General features: G+C 39.6%; 1 protein-coding gene across 1 annotated transcript; it reads right to left on the bottom strand.

The window, feature by feature from the left end:
- Window positions 1-5,073: 5,073 nt before the first annotated feature.
- LRPAP1 (LDL receptor related protein associated protein 1) lies at window positions 5,074-24,237 on the bottom strand. The gene is made up of 7 exons (XM_072406888.1): window positions 24,008-24,237; window positions 19,770-19,914; window positions 17,957-18,081; window positions 13,226-13,379; window positions 12,468-12,550; window positions 11,258-11,434; window positions 5,074-5,529 (listed from the first exon to the last, which is right to left on the bottom strand). Exons 1-7 carry the CDS (start codon window positions 24,173-24,175, stop codon window positions 5,461-5,463), a joined length of 921 nt encoding a protein of 306 aa, XP_072262989.1. The 5' UTR covers window positions 24,176-24,237; the 3' UTR covers window positions 5,074-5,460.
- Window positions 24,238-24,461: the final 224 nt, after the last annotated feature.

Here is a 24,461-nt window from a genome sequence, read left to right as displayed (position 1 = left end):
AGTTCCGGTAGTTTGTTCCGGCCTAATCCTGGCCGGCAACCCACGGCTCCGGAGCTGCGTGTTGCCGGACGGCATTAGGCCGGATCTGCCAGGGGGCGTTAGGCCGGAACAAACTACCGGCTAGGCTGTATCTGGCCTAAAAGACGGAGTTTGCCGGATGTAGCTGCTTTCCTGTATTTAATGTGTTAAAAACATAAAAAGAACCTTTAGCTAGACTACAGAAATAAATTATTTATGTTTTATTTGGTATAAGTTTGAGTTTGGGTCATTAAGTAGTGCCAAATTGGTCACACTATATCTTAAAGAACCTGGCTGTGTACAGACTGCATATCTGACGTTCTTTAAGCTTTCTGTTCTGTCTTGCTAGCATATGGCTGAGGTTCGTGGTAAGCCTGGTCTTCTAAGTACTTTACAGAACGTACTATAGATGAATTGTCGGCTTTTGTTTACATAACGCTTCTGTATGTAAAGCATGAAAAATTGACAATGCAATCGGAGATCAGAACATGTTTGGACAGCCTTTCAAGTTAAAAGATTCTTTTTATCTTGTCGGCTCCTTTCAGATGAATTCATCAACTCGTGTAAGAGTTTTACACAATGGAAGGTAGATTTAATAAACTCTTGACACCTTGAGTTCCTTGTACTTCTGTCAAGAATGAAGATGTTAAGATGTGTCCAGACTTCTGTTAATTCTAAACAGTTTTACTCTTGTTATAGCTCACTTATACAAGCATTCTTTGTATTATTGTTATGAAAACTGCTGTACAGAACACATAAAATCGTTGATACCAGGCCCTGTTCCATGATGTTCTAATAGAAGTCCTACTGATACTCTAAGCTACATTATTACAGCCCCCTTGGTCTATTTGGTTAGAGGACAGACAAATAGAAACCTGTCATATGGGTACTGCTATTGCCACTCTAATTTTGATACCACAAGCGCCAGGAAATTTGATATATTTCCATGCCTCAATCCATAGTCACTAACCCAATATGAATTCAGGAGATTTTTTTGACACTTGACCCATGTGTGTGTTTTAAAAGCAGCGACTTGGGGTTTATTTACCAAGGTCATGGAGACTTAGTTCACTTTGACTACCCCATCACACCATCCTTGTGTATGGATTCACATATTTGTTTTTTAGAACCAGAAGTTGCAGGGGGGTCAATGAGAAGGATGGGTATCGCACCTTCCTGGTGGTGCCTACTCTAATTCACTTGGAAAAGCCAGTGGGATAGGAGTAGTTGAGCTTCTCTGGTACCAACTGACATCAATGATTCTCCAATATTCCTTCTCACTGACTTCTAATGTATGGAGGATTCTGCTGACTATCACGGTAAGGAGTGATTTTCTCATTGACCATTAATGCAGGGAACATGACTACCCATGTAACAGGGCATTATTTTTAATGACCCACAGTGTGACTATTTTATTTTGTGCTGTACATACACATACACATGCTGCCTGTCGAAATAGGCAACCAACATTTTTTGGCCAGCTGTATTTTAACTCCTGGTCGGCATTTCACAAGAAATACTTTTTACTCTGCTATACATCTTTCAATACATTGTACTTGACAAAGGGAGTTATGGTTCATATGCAATAAAAGTTCAAGCTGCCCATCTGCATCAATCTGATCCTTGCCTGCCAGTCATGATCAGCTCTACAGAACGATTCCCAGCACCCAGGATGAAAGAATCAATATACATGAGCTTTCAGCAAAATAGATTGATGCTTGATGAGCTTCCAGAAATCATGAAAGCCAACTGCAGAGAAATGTAGAATAGAAAACCTGGATGGACTGTTCAGCTTGTATTATCTGTATGGTAACTATGAGTTACTGTATTTTGAGGGCTGGTTCTCAAACTGGGAGGCATGACTATTCGACTTTGTATATTGCTCCATTCTGTTGAATGCTAGGCAGGCCTATCAGAGGTACAATACAATTCCAAGTCTGCATGCTGTAACCGACAGCTTGATAGGCTGTCAACTATAGAGTTTTGCCTGCTAACCATGGCCCACATACCTATGTGATGGTTCTGAGAGGCCCACCAGAAACCACCTAGGTACCAGCAGTAAAAGAAAGTATGGGAAAACATACTTGGACTGTAGGAGTACCCATCACTGGAAACACCAGAACCTAAAGAGTAACTAAACCCATGCAACTAGACTAACCAATCTGCATCACAGGACACCGCCATTTTCTTTCTCCCCGAGTCCATCTTTGGCCGTGCCTGGGTGACATTACTTCTGCATAGACATGTGGAACTTTATTCTTCCCTGGGACACACAAAGGAGGCCATGATTGCTGGGTTTCCTGCCAAGCAATGCTGATGCTGTGCATGTGCAGTTCAGTTTTGTCACCAGTAACCCAGAACGATCAGACAGGTAAGTATGAATATTGCATATAAGACATCGCCTGTCCCTTTCAGCAATATTGATTCTCCTGATCAAGCATTTCGAAAAGAAGAACTTTAGATGTTGTGCAGGTGTCTGCAAACACCTGGGTATATAGTGCATGTAACGATGGAAGAGTTCAAAATCCTTGGAACGGATAATCATAGGTTTAGTATTATGTATTTCCAGAACACAAGCATTGCACCCAGCTAGAGAATTTCCAAGCGGCATTGCCGGTGTACACAAACACAACAAAGACTATCAGTTAGATTTTCATGTTTGACAGAAATGTACCTGATATAGAGATTGAAGAGAAATGAATGCATTTCATTCTTTTGTTTTCAGGAAGACATGGAAAAAAAATAACATGTTATAAATCTCTACAGAAATTGCTATAATTACTTCTGAAGGCAAAGTAAAGAGCCTGTAGTATGCAACCTTCAAAAGCACAAGCAGCAGCAGCAGATGTGAGCACAGGTGCAGCTATGAGTCTAGTCCCACTGCTGTGATCCAATACCAGAACTGCCAAAATCATCGCTGTGTTCTCAAATCCCATACAGGAGGTTCATTGCCATGCTGGGATTGCCAGGGGAACAGGATAACTCTTAATGAATATTTGTTCCAGACCCTTGTATAGCTTCATACAGTACAATTTAGTGATTTTTTAGCTTTTGTTCTAAAATATTTTCATTTTTTAAAGACTAATAACATTTTGTTAGAATTTGATGTAGCATATAGATCCCAGGGATATCTACTTCATAAATGTTTAACTATACTTGCCTTTTTGTTTTCAAGAATCAGTCACCCACTCTTTTCTGTATGTAAGAAAACTCTAATTGTTATTCCCAGCATTTCCAAACTGAAAAGCTAAATGCAACTCTAATCTGTCTATCGCTTATAGATATTATTACCTCTCTGAGATCATAGTACAATGGTACAATGCTTGTGTAAGTTGGCAATGCAGTTTTAATGCACCCTAGCCAGCAAAATGCATGAGCAATGCTGCGATAGAATACAACTTGCAGAAAAAACAGGCCCTGGATACATTAGCGGTTGGAGAGAAGAATAAATCACTATTTTAGCCATTTCAATGTGTGCATAAATTTCAATTTGAGCAATTCTTTGATCAGGCTTTATCAGCAAAGCAGCCAAGTCTAGTTCGACAAGTGTTTATGCCAAAGATGCACCTGCTACTTGGAAAACAAAATATTTCTTTTTGTAGTTCTGATTGTATTAAAAAATAATGAAAAATCACCATATAAACCCTTTAAAAATAATTGTTGCCTTGTCTCTGGAGACAATGAGGAAGCATAGTGGCTCAGTGGTTAAGACTTTTCTTTCAGAACTAGGCCTTTACAGCCAGGGCACAATTTTCATTAGTTTCAAAGTTTCATGTTCTAATGAGTTAGTATGTTCTCATCCTGCATTAAGAATAAATTATCTAACTTAGTGAATGAGGTGATCTTGGAAGTATCTGTGGAACTACAAGTATCAGGAAGGGTTAAAGAACAACACAAAACCCTCAGGCACTGCCTAAATTAAAGCTAGTACTTATCTTTATTGGATTCGTACAATGAATGGTCCAAAACAGCAACAGTTCCTTCAGCAAGATCACGCGACTCGGTTTACCCCAGGGAGTGCTGACGCTGACATTTTTTGGATACGCGTAAAGAAATGCCAGCTTCTCCCTGCCTAACTCTTCCCAGTTAGATGATTTAGAAATGGGCACTCCCTGGGGTAAACCGAGTTGCGTAATTTTGCTGATAGAACTGTTGCGGTTTTGGAGCATTGTACGCATCCAATAAGGATAAGTACTAACTTTTATTAAAAAGTGTTTTGTGTCGCTCCTTAACCCTTCATGAAACTTGTAGTCCCACAAATACTTCTACCTTGTTACACATGTGACTGGATGGTTAAAGTTAGCAGAGCTTCATTCCATTTACTAAACTAAGTGAAATACCCCTTAAAGGGGAAAAGCCTGTATTCTGTTAGTAAATCAACCCAATTTATTATTATTTATTACACAGTATTTATATAGTGCCAGCGGATTACGCAGCACTTTATAAAGTTCATAGTCATGTCGCTAGCTATTCCTCAGAGGAGCTCACAATCTCCCTACCGCAGTCATATGTTATTAATACAGTCTAAGGTTAATTTGGTGGGGAGGGCAAATAACCTAACTGTATGTTTTTGGAATGTGGGAGGAAACCCACACAAATACGGAGAGAACCTGTAAACTCCATGCAGATAGTGTTCAGGCTGAGATTTCGAACCTGGAAACTAGTGCTGCAAAGGACAGAGTGCTAACCACTGAGCCACTGTCCTGCCCCGGTTACATGCTTCTCATATTGAGAAGTAATAGGTATTTTCTTGGATGGGAGGAAAGCAAGTAAGGGCTTAGGGAATGAAAGCATTAAAATCCAGTCTTTTCTTTGCCCGTGCTGTGCAAAACAAAAAGAATGTCATGAGGTTGTATAATAGAAGTATAAAATAAATACGGTGTGACAAATGATTAATTCTCTTTCACTGTACACTCTATGGTATAATTATTTTTTACAGCCCGAATTCAGCTATAAAAAGTGACAAGCCACTAGCTACATAGCACTGAATAATAATTTTCTTAATTAATGAACTTTATTTTACCACAATGTAAAACAAAAAAAAAACCCAGAACATTCATAGAAAATATTTATTTTACAATCTCAAACAAGGAATGACTTGAATCTCTGAAAGCAATGCAAAATTCATCTGGTGAAGTAATTAACACTGTGGATGATAAACATAAAATACATTACATATTAATATAATATAAGAAGTTAACAACCCTTTAAGAAACTACAAGCTCTACCTGATTTAAAGAATGTTTTTTTTTTGCCTCTAAAAATAAACACATGGTAAAAGGCACTGCAGATTCACCGGACAGCCATCACAATGTACAGAGACAAACACATTCACTGATGGTCAGTAGACATGAAAAGGGGCCGTTTTGAAAGCAGTAGGTTGAGCCACTTGGTACCATGTTGATAACATTGAAATGTCTATGTCTTACAATGCTATTTGTTTCAGAGCTCATTATGTGAGAGTCCATTCTTAGAGATGCGGCTGCTCAAGTCTTGAAGATGCTTTTTAACCTATAAATGAAATAATTCAATAAGTACAATTATGTTTACAAGGCTGGTAAATATTCTCATCAAAAGGAAATATTAAATCATTAGAATGTGAGCCCTGGAGAGGTCCGCACTTGCACAATAAATTTTCTGAGTGTGAATGGTTGGAGGGTCTATGATACCAAGAGCTATGGTACGCATCTAATAGGGTACTGATGCCCAGTACCAGGGACCTATATAGAGTATGGGGGAAGACAACAGTTGTCATATAACGTGAACAGTTAAAAAAAATTTGTTTTTTGTTTTTGTATCATTAGTATTGAGTAGTATAGAACCATATATGCTCGTTATCATTCCTCACCTACCCATCCACCAAGGAACCAGACAGGGATGCCCGCTTTTCTCTCTTCTCTTTGCTCTTGAACCTTTAGCAAGCCTCATCAGGAACCATCCTGATATCACTGGACTCTCTGTGGCTGATACACAGCATAAATTATGCTTGTTTGTTGATGACACTTTACTGTTTATCTCTAACCATCTTATCTCCTTCACTAATCCTCTCTCCCTTCTCCGCTCCTTTGGTCACGTTTCTGGCTTTCTTCTTAATATTGTTATTGTTATTATTAAACAGGATTCATAAAGCACCAAAATATTACGCAGCGCTGAACATTAAACAGGGGTTGCAAATGACAAATACAGACAGTGGCACTGGAAGAAAGAACCCTGCCCCGGAGAGCTTACAATCTAATAGTTCCAGGACCAGAATTTTTAACTTATTTCTACCTCCATTTATTGTACATTCATTGAAACAACATTTCAATTTCCAGTGGGTTGATGATTTCCTTCCATATCCGGGTATTCGTCTTACTTTTTCCTATTAATCCCTGTTCGCTGCTAACCAAACCCCCCCAATCTCTAAAGTACACTCTCTCCTTCGACAGTGGTCCCAATACAATTTATCATGGTTAGGTAGAATTGCAGCTGTTAAAATGACCTATATACCTAAGTTATTGTATCTCTTTTGCACCCTTCCTGTTTCAAACCCCTCTGCAGTTCTCTGATCTTTACAAGCTTTGATTCTGTCCTTTATCTGGGCCTGTGCCCGCCCTCGCACTCCTCGTTCTACTATTTACCTCGTGACAAGGGTGGCCTAGCAGTTCCATATCTCTTTTTTTTTATATTTAACCGCACAATTATTATTCTATACCCTCCACCGAGTTTTTTCAATACAGATTAGGCACTTCGTTACAAGTATATCTCACAGAGTCCCCCTGTGTCGGGGATCTCCTTTTGAAAGTCTCTGCTACTCCACTCCCCATGTGAAAGGCGTCATTTCTTTCCTTTATTTGTCCCTTCTCCTTTCTAAATTTTCTTATCCTTCTTCTTATACTTTTAAATGGGAAAGGGATTTTGGTTATGCAATGGACTTGGATGTTTGGTCTCAAATTTAGCACTGCTGTAAAAGTAGCTCAACTAATGCAGGTGCACAAGAATCATTTAAAGTAGTCTCCAGATGGTACCTTGTTCTGTCCCGTTTATCTAGGTGTGCCCCAGGACATTCTACTATTTGCTTTCGTGGTTGTAATCAGTTGGGTTCTTTCTTACATATTTGGTGGGAGTGTCCCGTGGCCCACTTCTTTTAGACCAAAATCTACCGCCTACTCACGGTTCTTTTTGGAATGCCAATTCCAAGGGATCCTCTCACAGCTCTGCTTCTTTGCAGACCTCCCTGTCTTTCCTTGATTCAATTTAGTCTCATGCAACACATCCTTATAGCTAATAAACCAGTGGTCACCTTCCCCCATAGTGACATCATGATGCCATAACCCTGCCCATTCTCCCATTGCAGATCTGAGCCTGGGATGGGACAGTGGGCGGGTTGTGTCCAGAAACAACCCGTCCACTTCCCTGAGCCAGGTATCTGTACAGGGGATGTGGTCCGCGGCCAGAGCCGCAGGCCACTGGTTAGCTACCCCTGTACTAAACAATGCATAGCGGGGCATGGCTACCTCCTTGGATTAGTTATCTTGAGGTAAAGAGAAGGGTCTCCTGTACACTCACCCATGAAAAAACACACAGCTCTCCAAACTGATTCTATGGGAATGTTTGAAACAATTTGGTCATCATGGATTAGGAAAATTCTTCCTCCATCCTTTGATCGTTCTCTACTTCACCTTTAATGATCCTGTATTTTCTCTTTCATTCTTTTCTTCTATACACCCTTCATCCCATGCCCTCTCCCTTTTCCTTCTCCATCCTTTCGCCTTTGCTTAAAGTAGGCCTCCCCTTCCCTCACCATGTATTGATCTCCAATGGTTTGGCCTTTTCCTCCCAAACATTAGATTCACCAAGTTTTTACTTAGATTGATATCTATTAATATATCACTGGCCAGAGCCGCGGACCACCCAATTTTTTAGGTTGGGGACCGCTGGTGTAGGGCAGTCTTTCTGGACCGTTTTTGAAATGGGGGAACCCCTTCAAAATAACTTTCCGGTCTTCACGGAGCCCCTTCTATAATTACTATATCCACAGCTCACAGTACATTAGGGTGGTGGTCAGTGGGAAGAATGCCATCCTTACAGATAGCCAGAAAGAAAACAACCTATCCATTTTTAGTCCTCTATGCATTCTTTGGGCTCATCTGTTGCCTTTCTATACACACATTTCTACAAGACTCATTATGGACATAAGGGGCAGCAGAATAAACTAAAGTGGGGGTGAAGACATCAGACCCACTCAGTGAATAAATAAATTAGGTGAATTAGACTCGACTCATCATATATGGCACCTGTGCCAAACTGTCTCTATATGGACTTGGATAGAAGAGACCTTCATAGACACACAATAAATGGTTTGCTAAAAGACCCTTGAACAGACTAGGGCAAGAGACATAGGATAATCTAGCCCCCATGTAGATGGAACAGGTTTCTTTTATTGACAAAAACATTTGCACTTGTGTACCTAGCCTAATAAATAACCTTGACAATGGCTGGGCTGTTATGCAACCCTTTGAGGCAAGATAAAGTGAAATACTTAGGCTATGTGCCCTCAGCCGATTATTGGACATGAACTATTGCACGTGCGTACCTAGCTTTAGGATGATAAACACTCATTTTCATTTAGAGAGTTCTTAGCTTGGAGCAAAATCTCCAGGCAGCCAAGCTCATCTCTATTTTGCTCATAATTACTAATTGTGTTGCTTCAGTCCATCAAAGAAAAAGAAGGGACAGATAATGTGTCCCCTTTGAACAATAGGCAGCCTGTCTACCTTTCAGGATATGTGAACAGATATCTGCATTTAGTGGAAAAAAAAGAAAAGAAAAAAAAAAAGAAATACATTGTGGCCATTCTGTGTAAATCTTTCTGAACTCATTCAAAATATAATATTACTGCTCTTACAGTAGATGTAGTTGATTTAGTCACTAAGGCCCTGTATAAACAACTGTATTATTAAAATACTTAATACCCCACCTAACCATGCTCTGTTTCAGCACTTCCAAACTTCCGAAACACTTTTTAAAGTATCACAGTAATGGCTATACAAGGATTCTCAGGGTGAGTTTCTAAGGGTGGCAACAGTGGACCACAGCTGTGTGTAATGGGTGTTTAAAAGAACACTTTTAGTCTCCAACTTAAATCCATAGGCAATATTGTGACAATACAAAAACATATTTGGAAGACGGGGATACTGCATTGTCACCCCTATGGAAAGATAACAATGTATGTTAAAAGAAATTGCAGACTTAAAACAAATAATAATAATGACAAAATGTTGTTACTGTGGTAAAGTTTATATCAGATTTTAATGATCGAGTTTACTTATAGTACTTATGTCTTCATTCGTCTTATTTTGCTTTCTGTCTGTCTTTCCCAAGTCATTGCATAATACTAAAAAGTCTGTTTGAACTTATTTACCGTTTCCATCTGCTTTATCCTGACTCACTATATAAAAATACAGAAAGATGAAAACTAGACCACACTGTATTTTAATAGATTGGTTTCTTTAGGGTTTTTTCAATCATAATGGTAATGTTTATGTGGACAAACAGTGAAAGAATAAAGCAAGCAAAACACATTGCACTGCATTCCTGGTTTATAGAAAGAGGAGTGAATTAATGTCAGGTCAAAAGAGTTCGTAAGGGTACCAGCAGACAAAAAAGATCATTATTCTGCATTGCCGAGTTGGAAATACTTTTAAGTTACAAAATCCAAACATCATTTACCATAAAATGATCTTGGGAAGCAGAGAGAGTAACTCACCAAATGTCATAATTTTACCAATGATAAAAGTTAAGTTGAGTGCAGGCGGTGGACTTGCAGGAACAGACGCAGGCAGCGAGCAGCAGAGTTAGAACTAAGTAGCATCGCATTTGTGACAAAGTCAATATGGCACATTAACAATTCAAGTCCTTTCTGCACATCAGATAAATGTCTAGAGTCGAAGAGAGTTTTACTGCAGCTGAATACAGATTTTGTTCTCTACCAGGTCTTGTTCCCCGAGACATTAAAAATCTTAGGTGTAAAGAATCAGTAGAATGGTTCTATTATAGATAATAAATAAATAGATAAATCTATAGATACTCAGGTGAGGGGATCTAAACAAAAACACCTCACAATGAAAACAAAAGGGGGTGGCGGGGACTTCCAAACTTTTCCTAAGCACTTCTTGACCCAGGGCATATAAAATGAGTCTTTAAGCTATAATGGTGGCCAGTCTGGTATAATTCTTGGCTGTAAGTTTAACCACATTTTTAGCTGCAAGCACACAGAGCAGGGTGCAGGCCTTTAAATTTGACTGTCCAAACCCTTGCCACAGTTCTTTAGGCTATGTACACGTCACGGGATTCCCGTCCATACAAATGCCCTGGCTTGTCTCGGACAAGAACCTGTAGCGTGTACAGAGGTAGTCCAATATCAATTATGGATCTGTCCTGATAGACAATGAACGACCGCTATAGAAGGGGGAGGGGGGAGCACACATCCTCTCTCCATAGCACAGAATGGCGCTATGTGTACAGTTTCATCTGCCAGTCTTTTGTTGCTGGAAACGATCATGAAAGGTAGTTTCCAGCAACAATAATAGGCATGTGTACACTTACAGCATTAAAGCTGAACCACGGGCCACTGATTTATTCTTATAGATTGCAGGACCGGCTCACCCACCTAATTGAATTAAAACCTCATGAACTTAAACATTAAACCCCCAATGTAAATAGGGTATAATAGAGCTGCTGGCACAGAAACATTACAAAAAGGGACGTTTATGGCAGATGATGAATACCACTACTTACCTCTTCTGAATATGCAAGCAATGTAGATGTCAGTATTGTGGCTGTCTGTCTTTAATACATTGGAGTCACAGAATCAGAACTAACATGAGTCATGTAAAATGACAAATACAGGTAGCCCCTGGGTTAAGGACATCTGGCAGGCACCTCCTAGATAGGAACATGACTTCCCTGCTCGCTCTCTGCAGAACGGAGGCTTGAAGGGGGGAAGGAGGTTTGCATGACTTGCAGAGGATTTTATACAGTAACGGACACCATGCTTCCTAATAATATGTTGAGACAAACATCTGTCCTAATTGCATTTATTAAAATAATGTATCTGTTCCGACTTACATACAAATTCAACCTAAAAAACAAACCAACAGTCTCTGTCTTGTATGTAACCCAGGGACTACCTGTACCCCATCTTCATATTTAAAGACTGCTGAAATAAGCTAACATTTTCCTGGGATTTGCTGCTCACCTTGTAGCCCATCTCCTTTATTTTCTCTGTGAGGGCATTATGCTTCTCTTTGCTCTTCTTGATGTGTTCTTTGTCACCAGTTTCTACAACATGTTTCAACTTTTCGTGGGAGATTTCAAGCTGCTTCTGGTAATGTTGGTGTTTTTCAACTTTTGTTTCAAAATGTTTTAATTCCTCCTTTAAGAAAAAGAGGAAATAGTGAGAGACACGGTCGATACTGTTACCAACACAGCCTCTAGGATACAGAAGTATGCACAGGTTGCAATAGTCAATGGCAACAAGTCTACAGAGCTCCAGAAAACCGGTCTCATTAGGGAAATGACAGGGCTGTGTTCTCGCTTAAATGTAAATAGATTTCTTGGCTCCCTTTTTAGTATGAGCTTGAGGGAAAAAAATTGCTTATAGTATTATTTTAAACTTTTTCTGCAGGTTGTTACAATGCAAATCAGCAAGTAAAAAAGTAATTGCTAGTCTAAATGGAAGAATATTTGTAGTGGCTGTACATCTAGATGTTCTACAGTAGAATGAAAGCTGCCAATATTAGCTCTGCAACTGTGGGTACTAACCTACAGATTTAGACTGCTAGGGGGCTGGAAATGTGTGCCCGCCTGTCCAGAGAAAGTCTATAGAGGTATCAAATGCCTAGTGGGTGCAGAAATATGGAGTGCTTAATTTTTGTCATCAAGGAAGGGCTGGAATGACAATAAGGAATTTTAAAGTCAAATTCAAATATATTTGGTAATAGCAGTCCTTTTATTGGCGCTCAACTTGCATTTTACCAATCTAATCCCAACTCATTTATTAAACAGGAAAAAAATAATAAGTATCTTAAGATCTTGCAGTTTTTTTTTTTTAGAGTTGATCAAACTTGAACCAATGTTGGATCCAATGCTTCTGGGTAAATAGGAGAGAGACATAAAGAGGGGACAACTGAAAGTTTTCCCTACAAAATGCTGATGGAACAAACTGATTAAGTGGGCCTGGGTGATCCGGCAAATCTGCAATGGATTTCTTCAAAATCATTTGCTATTAATTGGAAAATGTTTTCAATCCTGGACCAGATCCATTCCTGATAGACTATCATGAGTGCACAATCTTCTCCAGCCTTGGAGAGATTTAATAAACCAGGGCCAGTGGTTTCCCAATAAAAATAAAAATACAACTTTTAATGGTAGGGACCCCTGGCATTCTGAAGACATTCATTTCTTACCTTAAATGATTCTAGTTCGGTCTCAGAAAAATTAGCATTCTTTGCCATGTCCCATAAATCATTGACACGAGGCTCATTGAAATCTAAAACAAATATTTAATACAAATTGATTTTCATTTTACCACTCATGAATAATTACTAAAAGTGACTTTAAATATCCAAAAAGCCAATTGTAAACCTACAATTTTACTAGACATAAAACATTTGTATTCTCTCTGAAGAATGGGAATATGTTAGTCGCCTTTTCAGAGGATATTTCTGCTTTTGGTGGCCTGGCTGTAGGTTTACATCCATTTTTGCTGTAAAAGCGGTGCCTACTCATAGATACAAAATGGCCTCTCAGCGCCAATCCCTCTTACCCCATCCTCACCTACAATACAAGGCTGCAGGTTTTGTATTGTATGTGATCAATATAGCACCAAAAGGGAAAAGGCTTCACACAAGAGGAGGTAGCCTGTGTGAGTGAAAAGGTAAATACAATAGCATTTTAAGGGTACCCTGTTTAGCATTTAACCCATGCAGTACATAAGGCACCCACTCCAAGAGTAGTTTTCACATTTGAAGTCAGTTCTAAAACTTGCTCAATATCTATACATTTTTTGTAAAGAGAATCTAATGTAAAAAAAAAAATCTTTGTTATGGAAGAATGAAAGATGGATTTGCTGTGACAATGGATTTGTTGTGATGGGCAATGGAAAAGGCTATCCCTTCAGAAGTGCTTTTGCAGGAGTTTCAGTATGTTGTCCCCCAAGACATACCTCTTCCACCTGCGTATCCTTCATGGCTCAGTTTTCGCAGACGTTCATATCCTTGGTTGATGCTGTGGAGTTTCTCTTTAAGATCTGCATGTTTACCGTGCAAGAAGTCTGTTTTTAGATCATGTTCATCTGGGCTGATTACATTTTTGTGGATCTCTGTTTGAAGAAAAATTTATTTTACACATATGTACATTCATTCAGTCTAATCTCTGTAACTTGCATTTAGCAGTTTAGATTACGTTTGAGGATGACAAAGTACGTTTACCCCACTGAGAGTGCGTTCTTATTTATCCTGGGTTGAGAGCTTTCTCTTAGGGTATGCTAGGGGTGCACAAGCACTTAGCACCAAGCATTGATTAACCCCCCCAGCGTTCCAATTCCTTCCAAATTTCCATGCAAAAAGCGTTACAGTTTTTTTTTGCATGCAAATTTATTTTACATTGTAGGCTATAATTCTTAGGCATAACTCACCAAAATATGGCCAATATTTAATAAATGTATTACATTTAATAATAAACTTTAAATAAAAAAAACCCCACAAAAGTCAGTAAAAAATAAAAAAAAATGTTAGTGTATATATAATTATATATATAATATAATTATATGTATATTATATGAAGATTTCTTTGCATTGGACTCAATACAGCTATTTTGTATTGAACCCAATACAAAATTATTTGAATTTCCCGCTGATCTGCCTGCACTGATGCCACTGGCTGGAGATCGAAGAAGAGGGACATTTCCCTAGGACCTGCAGGAACCAGGAGGACGACAAAGAAGCAAGGTAAATATTTTTTTTTTTTTTTTTAGGTTAAAGCGACCCTGAGTGTGACCTGGGATTACCACTATTTGCAGGTAAAACACACCCTGGGTCACACTTGGGAATACCGCTAGAGGGTTAAAGGGGTAAGTTGACCACCAGATTTATGATGAAAAAAAAGAACTTTTAGGTTCTCTATAGAATAGTGTCTTTCTGAAATTGTTTCTCAATGTTTTTGCCCATATCACTTTTTCTCTTTAAAAAGGAATTTTTAATTTTCACCACAGCCCAAAGTGCAGACTAGATGCTGGCTCGCCTCTGCCCCCACACCATTATCTTACATCTATTGTCATGACATGAGAGCTTCATATTTTGTTTAGATGCCTCACATTGCTATTTGTTTTCCATTTCTCTGTAAAACAAATGTCAGTTAAGGTTGAGGATTAGATTGTAGCGATATATTTGCCAGCGGCTTATCCAGAACCTCTTTAAGACCTTTACTTTGTCATCATCACCTGCACCTCACCCTGAAAATGGCGACTGTAATTTCCCTGAAATCCTCCAGCAAACACCAAGAAAACCTTCTCCTTTTCCTAAGCCTATGTACTGTAGTGGCTCTAACCCTGTGTGCAAACCTATGAGAGCTTTCCATCCTCCTCTTAATTGTCTCTGTATTGACAATGGTCCAAGAAGCTGTCTAATAAGGTGGGCCAACAAACAAAAGAGTCACAGCCAAGTGCAGCTACTGTACATTTATTTCAAAGGCCATCTTCAAATCTGAGTCTGTGAGCCGAATGAGATTAATTAAACAATATAAGACTTACAAAGAGTTGTCTGCATCAACAATGATTATCCAAGAGTGGATGAAAACAGTAAGATTAAATCATACCTTGGGCATTAACATTTTCTCCTTAGAACTTATTTTGTTTGTTTTACTAGCCGAATTCAACTATATAACAACTAAAGAAAAATCTGGTAATGTTACTGGGACCCAAAAATTGCAAACAAGACACCACAGTTAACACTTTCAGTGTGATTGTGGCCACCTAATCTTTGGCACACACTACAGGGTGTACATTGGTACATTACTAATGGAATATAGTTTATTTATGCTGCAGATTTACTAATGGAACATGGACGATTTGTGTTTCATATTGAATTTAATTTAGTAAATGAGGTGAAGATGTAGAACAATTAGATCTATGAATTGTTTGCTTATGAATAGGTACTTAAAGGGTTCACCTCATTTACTTTGCAAAGTGAACATACTTTGCAGTCCTTTAGTAGATTACCCCAGTGCATTAGAGATAACCCTGGCTTGCATCAATCAATAATCTATTGCATGCTAACGTTATGCATGTATGATGGGGATGGGGGTTGAGCTTCATAAAGTCTCTGGTTTATGCACCCTGGATGGTATGTACTCCATATGTACAGGGACTCGTTTTCAGTAGAAGGTTATGTCTTAGCAAGTTGATGTGCAATGAGAACTGGCCAAAGCAGCTAAAATGTCCCTATTAAAATCAAAGCAATATCAAAATTTCTCCCTAAAAATTTGTTTTTAATATTTCAATCCATAAACTTATTCTTCCAGTCGGGTAATACATTTTGGTCTCGTTTTATAAAGCAGGGAATCAGACATTCTATCAAACATTCCCTACTGGGGAATCTTGCAGATCTATGTGTTTCAATAGCCATAATTAAAACACATAGATCTGCAAGATTCCCTGCTTTATAAATAGAGCCATATGTGTTGGTTTAGGCTGCACTACAGAAGTCCACAGTGCACCACAACATAGGCTATGTACACATGTGGGATGAATCTTCCTGATACGAACAGTCGGGCAAGAGTCTGACATGTGTACAATGGTCACCCGGTATCATTCATGGATTAGTCCTGAAGGACCTATGAACGACAGTCAAAGAACGACTGACGTGCAATTTAATGAAGAGGAGCACAGCAGGGAGCCGCTTGCTTGTTGTCTCCCCTCCTCTCTACATATAACAGAACAGCGATATGTGCACAGTGCTTGTTTGTTCATCTGTCACTCTGTCGCTGGAAAGAATCATGAAAGATGAAAACATTCAGCTTCCATGATGTATTACAAGCCTAAAGCAGAACTCCAATATTCTAATTCTATTTGAGCCCTTCCCTACTGTATAAAACTTTTTTGAATGTACAATCACTTTGGTGTCAGGAAAGAAAAACTTCCTAATATGTCGTCCTGGGGGTCGATTTGAGAAAATTAGCTGGAGTACAATTGTTTGTAGACAACCTAGGGATGGAGATTATATTTAGGCATAATATTAGCTTTCCAGACCTTCTTTTCAGTTATAGAGAGGAATATTATTATTAAATTATTATTATTAAACAGGATTTATATAGCGCCAACATATTACGCAGCGCTGTACATTAAATAGGGATTGCAAATTACATAGCAACTGAGCAAAACTCAGTAGGGTGAAAACATTTTGTTAGATGTATGTAGGAACAGTGAATTATTGTAAGCTAAAAGCCCAATTAAGGTATGAAATGCTTGCCAGGCAGTCGCTAGTGTGGAATTCTGCAAGGCAGCAAGCCGAAAGCACAAAGCTGCAAACACTCAATGGGCCAGATTTATGAAAGCTCTCCAAGGCTGGAGAGTATACCCTTTCATCAGTGAAGCTGGGTGATCCAGCAAACCCTGAATGGATCTGGTCCAGGATTCCAACCATTTGCTAGAAAATGACTTTGATGAAATCTGCTCCTAGTTTGCTGGATCACCCAGCTTCACTGATGAAAGTGTATCCTCTCCAGCCTTTGAGAGCTTTAATAAATCAGGCCCATTGAATTGAATGCCGGCAATCGCTGGCTTGTAATTTTATTGGCTGCCCGCTGCTATTCAAAACATTCATACACAAGTTGCTCTTTGTCTATATTTTGTAATCCGGTTTTGGATAGAATATTTCTTTTAATAACAAGCTAAAGGGGTTAAGCAACCCTGGATTTCTGATTTAATGACTTGCACACCGTCAGTCAATGTGACAAAACAAATAAGGTCTTTGGAGTTCTATAAGCTGATTGCTCTGTGTAGGTCAATGGTACCATACAAAAGCCCCAGCCAAGAAAATAGCTTTTTCACCAAGGTCACCAATGGCAGCTCCTACAGTTCCCCATACACGTTTTCTTTAAAATATAGTTACTGAGGTGTTGCGTTAACCCTTTAGCTTTAATGGAGACACCATCATCAAGCAAAAAATGAGCACCCTGGTTATGAGGTTGTGGAGATGTGGACTGTACAGACATTGTCCAACAGGGAAGAACTCCAAAAGTGCGATAACATTGCATAGGAGGAAAGCAGCTGTGTTATCAGCTCACAGTCAAAATGTAGGAGAATGCTTGATTTCTGGCAAGATCAAGAGGTACTTTTCTGTAATTGTAGCAATTACAAGGGATGAAACAAACACATAAATATGTACATATATTGCAAAGATGCTCTGAATATTTTGTCTTATATTTGGGGATAGTTACAGACAGTACCACATCAAGAAATATTTAGCATATCTTTTCCTGCATTTGCAGGTTTTGCTGCAATGGTCTGCGTTACCATATTCTCAGCAAGTGTTCTATTCTCCCTTGAAGACAGAAGGTAACAGTGACTATATGCATGTTACTAATAGTCTCTAATGCTGAGTTTGGTAGTGAGCAGAGCAGCATCAATATGATTTTCTGGCTGCCTGTACAGATGCTCCTCACTTAACCAGGTTCCTTTCTAACGACTTGGTCATTAGGTGAGCAGCATGCACCAGTGACAGGTTGCTGTACACTGTACAGTTCTTGTACCAGTTTAAGAGCCAGTCGTTAAGTCGGACCCATCGGTAAGTGAAGAATAGCTGTATTGCCTAAGTGAATATTTATTGACATAAAGGTGTTGTGAGAACTGTGTAGAGGGAGCTGGTAGTTACTGTGAAATCACTGCTTCATGCCTTACCTTGTTCCACAGCTTCTCCAAACGTGGATCATTCAGTACATCATTTTCCGTGCCTTCTTTAAGGTAGTTACTGTCTTCAGTTTGTGCCTTCTTTTTGCCATCCAGTCCATATTTGGCCAAGATAACTATATGAAAAATATAAGTCAGATACACTGTAAGCTTTAATGTGCAAAGGGGAGTAACACAGCTGATGGTGGCAGTTGATTGTTAAGGAAAATACAAAGTGATAACGCTAAACACAATCTCATATGTTGTTACTGAATAAACACCATAAATGATCAAAGAATAATGTGTTATTAAACTAAAATGTAAGTAAGCCACACACTGAAAATATAACCCAATAATGCCTTGGCATTACATTTTGACCTTTTAAAGGATTCCCCGAGTCTGAAGGCTTTCTGAATGCCCACAAAAAAACTTCTATTTACCAGTCCCCACTTCATCAAGTCTTCACAGTGTGACTCCTAAATGTTGATATAAAATCTGAAGATATTTCTACTTTGTTCAGGAAAGCACCAGGGAAAAGTTGCAGCATCATCAGAAAGATATCTTCACAGGTTATTACCCTGTGCAGCCAATGGTGTCTGTCCCAAAGTAGTATACACTAAAAGGAAATGTACTCCAGTCTATTTGTCATGGGCAGGCAGGACACTTCTAACCAGACTTGAAACATGCATATGCAATTGACCAACAAGAGAGTCTATTGGGATGGAACCCATAAAAGTTAGCCATTTGCAAAATGACTTCTTCTAACTAAGATTGGACTATACTACCTGAAAAAGAAAATATGCTCGCAGTATAGGCTCATCAGCCTTTTGTTGCACTAGTCATGGTGTTTGCTCCGGTTTCCTCCCACATTCCAAAAACATGCAGTTAGTTTAATTGGTTTCCCCCAAAACTGCTGACCTTAGACTGTATTAACCTTCCTGGAAGTAACCCCGAGTGTGACTCAGGGTAGAAAAAAGTTGCTAAAAGCCGTAACCCCGAGTCACACTCGGGGTAGGTAAACCTTTGGGAAGTAATAGTAAATAGAGCCTTACCTGATCTGCCGGAGTCCCGCATCGTCCATCGCCGCAATCTCCGTCTTCTTCTCTCTTCTTCCGGCTGGCTTCTGCATCCGATGAGTCACCGGGGTGTTCCCGATGACGTCGGTGTGTGTGTGTATGTTGCCAGCGGGGCGGGGCATTCAAAAATCTATTTGTATTGCATTCAATACAAAATAACTGTATTGAATGCAATACATTGGATTTATATGTGTAAAAGCAGCACATTGTTTTCAGGAACATTTATTTTACAGTATATATATTAGTATGATGATAATATGTTTTTTTTTTTTTTTTAATTTCAAAAATTAAATTTTTTTTTAAATATATAGACTTTTTCATTTATTCAATTTATTATTTTTACATGATTTTGTGTTTCAAACTTTATTATACTCATACTAATATAATATACTGTAAAATACATTTTCATGAAAAACAATGTACCGCTTTTAGACATAACATAAATATATGACATATGACATAAAACCGGAAAGAAATGAACCGCTAGGGAGGCTATTGACATGACTATGGTGTGGACATTAGATTGTGAGCATCTTTGAGGGACAGCTAGTGACATGACTATGGACTTTGTAAAGTGATGATAATCTTTCTAAGTAATAATAATAAATACAACTCCTTTGGCAGGAAAAATAGCTTGAGTACAAATTTAAAATGTACTGTGCTGTACTGAACTTTTTAGTTTACATGAGTTTAGTTTTAAGGCGGATGTAAATATAAAACCGTTTTCAATCATAAAAGAATATTTTTACCATTAAGCGATCGCCGGAGCTTGGCTTCTTTTTCTCCATCATCATCCAGTCCTTCAGCTTTTATCTTCTTCCAGTTAAGTTCATCTTTTTCTTGTATTTTCAGATCACTGTGGAGTTCTGCCAGTTTTACAGGAGAAAGCTGAAGCTAAATAACAGAAAAGTTAGAAAGAATTTACCCTGTGATAATGAATGTAATTGTCTCCAAAAAAATAGATTCATTGATATCAATTCCTACGCTGGCTTCGCTACTTGGTGAGCTATTGACATGGAACAAGTATGCAGCCAATGAAGTGTGAAACGCCCCTTCCCCCTACTTTCTTTGTTCTGAGTAAATGTTATTAAAGTATTACAAGTCAGGGAGTTGGGATAACAGGTAGACAGCTAGCATTGGACAAGAGGTGGAAGCTGCCAGTTCACTATAGGAGATATAATAGATGTATGATCATTGGCAAAGTTTAATGTAAATACTTTGCCCTATGCCTTGGCAAGATCTAACAGTGCCACGATTAACCTATAGGACTTTGCAAGGTGAAAAAATACTTGGCAGAGAGGTTCTAATCAGTTTGATATATATTCCTTCTCTTGTTTTTAATGTTCTGATGTTTACAGCTTTCTCTTATTGACACGATACAGACTGGTGTAGTAATCAGGTCACATGACCCTGAAAAAATTACCATTTCAACAAACCACAGTCATTTTTCGTGTGATTTCACAACATTCCAGCATGTTCTGTATTGCTCAATGTCTCAGCTGTAATCTTTCACATCTGAATTTTATTTATTTTTTATATCCTTAAAATTTACAGTCTGAGGCCCTAGCACACACATTACCAGATGCCACTGGGCTACCCATCCGCAGCACATGGACTCAACTTTAGAAGCTCCATCTTCGTGCAATGCCATGGATCCAAGGAGCAAACATAACCATAAAGAGAATAACAAATGGATGCAATGGGCCTGATTTATTAAAGCTCTGGAGAGGATACACTTTCATCAGTGAAACTGGGTGAACCAGCAAACCTGGAATGAATTAATTCAAAGTCATTTGCTATGTGCTAACAAATGTTTTCAATCCTGGACCAGATCCATTCCAGGTTTGCTCGATCATCCAATTTCACCAATGAAAGTGTATCCTCTCCATCCTTAGAGAACTTTAATAAAACAGGCACAATGGCGTGTGGGAATATAAAAGAAACGATGAAGGGTGTTTTAAAACCAAAAGGCCTCTTGCCCACAGTTTTTATTCTGTGTGTTATAGAACAGATTTTTCAAACATTTTGTTGTGCATGGCCGAGAAAACGTATTGGGCTGAGAGGGCAAAGTTTTAGCTTAAATAATTAAACCAAGAACATTGATTTGTAGTAAAATATTAAGTACACCTGTCATGGGAGAATGTGCTTCCTATCATGCTGATGCTTTGGATTTATTGCTTTTCTAGGCACTGACCCATATCTGCTACTTATTAACACCAAACTTGTATTGAGTATGTACAAGGAGCTGTCACAGTTAATCTGAACATTTTATTTCATATCAATGTACAAAGTTTGATTACTCAGTAAAGACAGATTCAGCAAACTAGCATTTTTAGAAAAAAGACAACAGTAAACCCCCATCTTCTACCTAAGACAGGTGCACTTTAACCAAATCCAATGCACTGTAATAACACACAGTCAATATGATTGAATATTATTACCCAGTATTTATATAGCACCAACATAGTATGCAGCTCTGTACATTAAATAGGGGTTGCAAATGACTGACAGATACAGACAGTGACACAGGAGGAGGAGAGGACCCTGCCCTGAAGAGCCCTGAAGAGCTTACAATCTAGGAGGTGGGGGAAGTTTCACACAATAGGAGGGGGATATGGAATGGTGAGTAAGTAATAGGGTTTAGGAGACAGAAGAAGCCAGGTAGGCAAGTTTGCAAAGATGGGTTTTGAATGATCTTTTAGCAGAGAGTCAAGGCAGCTATGGAAAGGTCTTGAAGCCGTGCGTGTGATGAGGTTATGAGTGAGGAAGTCATATGAGGAGATATATCTACAGTAAATAACAAAGCTGACTGCAATATGTTACCCTAATACACTCTACATATGGTATATCTGCACTGTCCTTAATTCTGCATGACCCAATATATGTATATAGTTGTCTATCACACTGGTACATCAGAGCATTAAGATTTGATGAGCATTATTTATACATTGTGATTACCTCCCAGACTGCTAAGACTACAAGCTCCCAGCATGTTGACACTCCGAGGATGTCTCCTTGTGCCTTGGTTTAAAGGTCTAGATCATTATTTTATTACAATTAATATTATTGTTAAACAGCATTCATGTAGCACCAACATATTACACAGCGCTGTACAATAAATAGGGGTTGCATCTGACAGACAGATAGAGACAGTGACACAGGAGGAGGAGACACTGCCTAGAAGAGCTTACAATCTAGGAGATGGGGGAAGTATCACACAATAGGAGGGGTGATATGAAATGATAGGTAAGTAGCATGGAAAAAAAAGAAGATGGGTAGGCACAGTTGTAAAGATGAGTTTCAGGGCTCTTTTAAATGAGCAGAAAGTAGGAGCAAGCCGAATAGGACGAGGAAGACCATTCCAGAGAGTGGGGGCAGCTCTAGAAAATCAAGGAAGAGAAGAAGGAAGAAGATGGCGGAATGTAAAAAGGGTTTAGTTCTGTGGTAGACCAGCTTGTACAAAATGTTGTTCTGCAAAGTTTTTTTTTGTAAACCGAGAGATTTAATTACAAAGTACATAGGTAATACTTTTAGTGAAAAAGGCTGCTGTGAGATATGAAATGTCCTAAGGAATCTCAGACATAGAATGCTTTAAAACAGTGACCTCACAGTGTAAGTGTTGGGATTGGACCTTCAGGTGGGCACCAAGTGCTTATAGTAGGAGGAAGTAAAAGCAGTATTTTGTGGGGCAAATGGAAGGCCAGGGATTGCAATGGTGCCCCTGTAATAGGCGGTGCCCTATGTGACTCGCTTAGGCCAAGAAATGGTTCTGCTCAGAATATTATTGTTAAACATTACTTATATAGCGCCAACATATTATGCAGCGCTGTACATTAAATAGGGGTTGCAAATGACAGACAGTGACGCAGGAGGAGGAGAGGACCCTGAACGGAAGAGCTTACAATCTAAATACTGAGGCAATGTACACACTGGCTTATAATGCAGAGTCAGTACAAACTTATAGATTCCAACACCTGGTATCCAAAAATTCTGACTCCACAGGCAGGGGATATAAAGAGGTGCAGCTGGCCCCTGGACAATCCTCAGCCAGCAGGGGCCCCTGCAGCAACTTGTACGGTCCTTTCCTGAAAGCGGACAGCTCACAGCACTGGCTGTCAACTGAGGGCCGAATATCAGACAGGGACCATGCAAGATGGCTGCAGGGGCCCCTGCTGAATGAGGACGCCACACCATTAGGGCCCCGCACATGGAGACCTGCAAGTACCTTATTGGTAAAAAGGGGGGAGGAAAAAGAGGAAAAATTTAAGGGGGGGAGTAGAAAGAGAAAGGGAAGCAGAGAAGAATTGAAATAAAAAGGGCATAAGAGAGGAAGAAAAAAAGAGATGGGGGGGGGTGTGAATCAGGGAAAGGGGCAGAAGTGTGAAAAGAGAAAAAGGCAGGAGGTGTGTGTGTGTGTGTGTGTGTGTGTGTGGGGGGGGGGGGGGGGGGGGGGGGGCACGTCAGGGTAGGAGGCACAAGAGCCTAAAAAGGGGCGAGAAAGATTTGATGGGGATAAAAGAATAGCAAAAAAAAGGAGACGAGATAAAGTTAGAGATTGGGAGGGAGGTTTGTTGGGGGTCCCACTAGTCTATGCTGCCCAGGGGCCCAGCTGTTGTCTATAAAAAGGTGCAACGCTAACATGTCAGATATCTATAAGCAAAGAAACCTCCTATTGACAGGCCCAGGGTGCTGAATAATAAATCCTCATATGACTTTTCATTATTAAACGCACAAAACAGGTCTGAAATCAGACTACTAAGGGCCCAATAGGCACAACCTCTATGTCTCTCATGACAGGTCCTCTTTAAGGCTGCCTGTGACAACAATAGAAGCACTCGCCTCGGCCATATTGGTCTATGGAAGTCACATGACCTGGTCCGCACGTACCGCTCACCCTCCCTATATACAGCACATCATAGGGGGCTATGGATAAAGTCACGTGACCCCAGCAACCATCGCAGACGTCACATGACCGCTCATCACTTACCCGCTGCGCCTTATCCCAGACTTGATTAAGTTTCTGTATGCGGAACTCCACACCCTCCGGTCGGTTCTCATTCTTCTCCCGGGAGTATTTCCCTCCTCCTCCGTCCGCCTGGACACCTAATATTGTCAGGGAGCAGAGCAGCAACCACCGGCACACAGCGGAACTCATGTCTGCCAAGCCGAGGAGCACAAGGACGCGGGAGAAGCCGGCCACTCCGCCTGTTTATTGGTCCGCTCCTGCAGCTAAACACGAACTGCGTCCTGATTGGCTGAGAGAAGGCACATGGCTCCGCCCACTCTTAGAGTAACCCTACGTATGCTGGAAGGAAATGAAGCATCGCTCAGTGTGAAGATATTGGGCTACTCCTTCCAAAATCCTCACCAAAATTACTGCATGAAAGGGAAGCAGACACTGAACTATAATAAAGTTATTGTTTGAGGTGTAAACTTTTTTT

The sequence above is a fragment of the Pyxicephalus adspersus genome, chromosome 3, assembly GCF_032062135.1.
Source record: "Pyxicephalus adspersus chromosome 3, UCB_Pads_2.0, whole genome shotgun sequence".
NCBI classification, from domain to species: Eukaryota; Metazoa; Chordata; class Amphibia; order Anura; family Pyxicephalidae; genus Pyxicephalus; species Pyxicephalus adspersus.
This window is presented reverse-complemented; position numbering and strand designations above follow the sequence as displayed.

What these genes read in the sequence shown, in the direction of transcription:
- LRPAP1 (XM_072406888.1), bottom strand. Translation starts at nt 24,175, where the DNA reads ATGAGTTCCGCTGTGTGCCGGTGGTTGCTGCTCTGCTCCCTGACAATA. An exon ending in TCTGGGATAAGGCGCAGCGG is followed by an intron (nt 19,915 to 24,007) that starts GTAAGTGATGAG and finishes TCTGTTATTTAG; the next exon opens with CTTCAGCTTTCTCCTGTAAA. An exon ending in TGGAGAAGCTGTGGAACAAG is followed by an intron (nt 13,380 to 17,956) that starts GTAAGGCATGAA and finishes CTTCAAACAGAG; the next exon opens with ATCCACAAAAATGTAATCAG.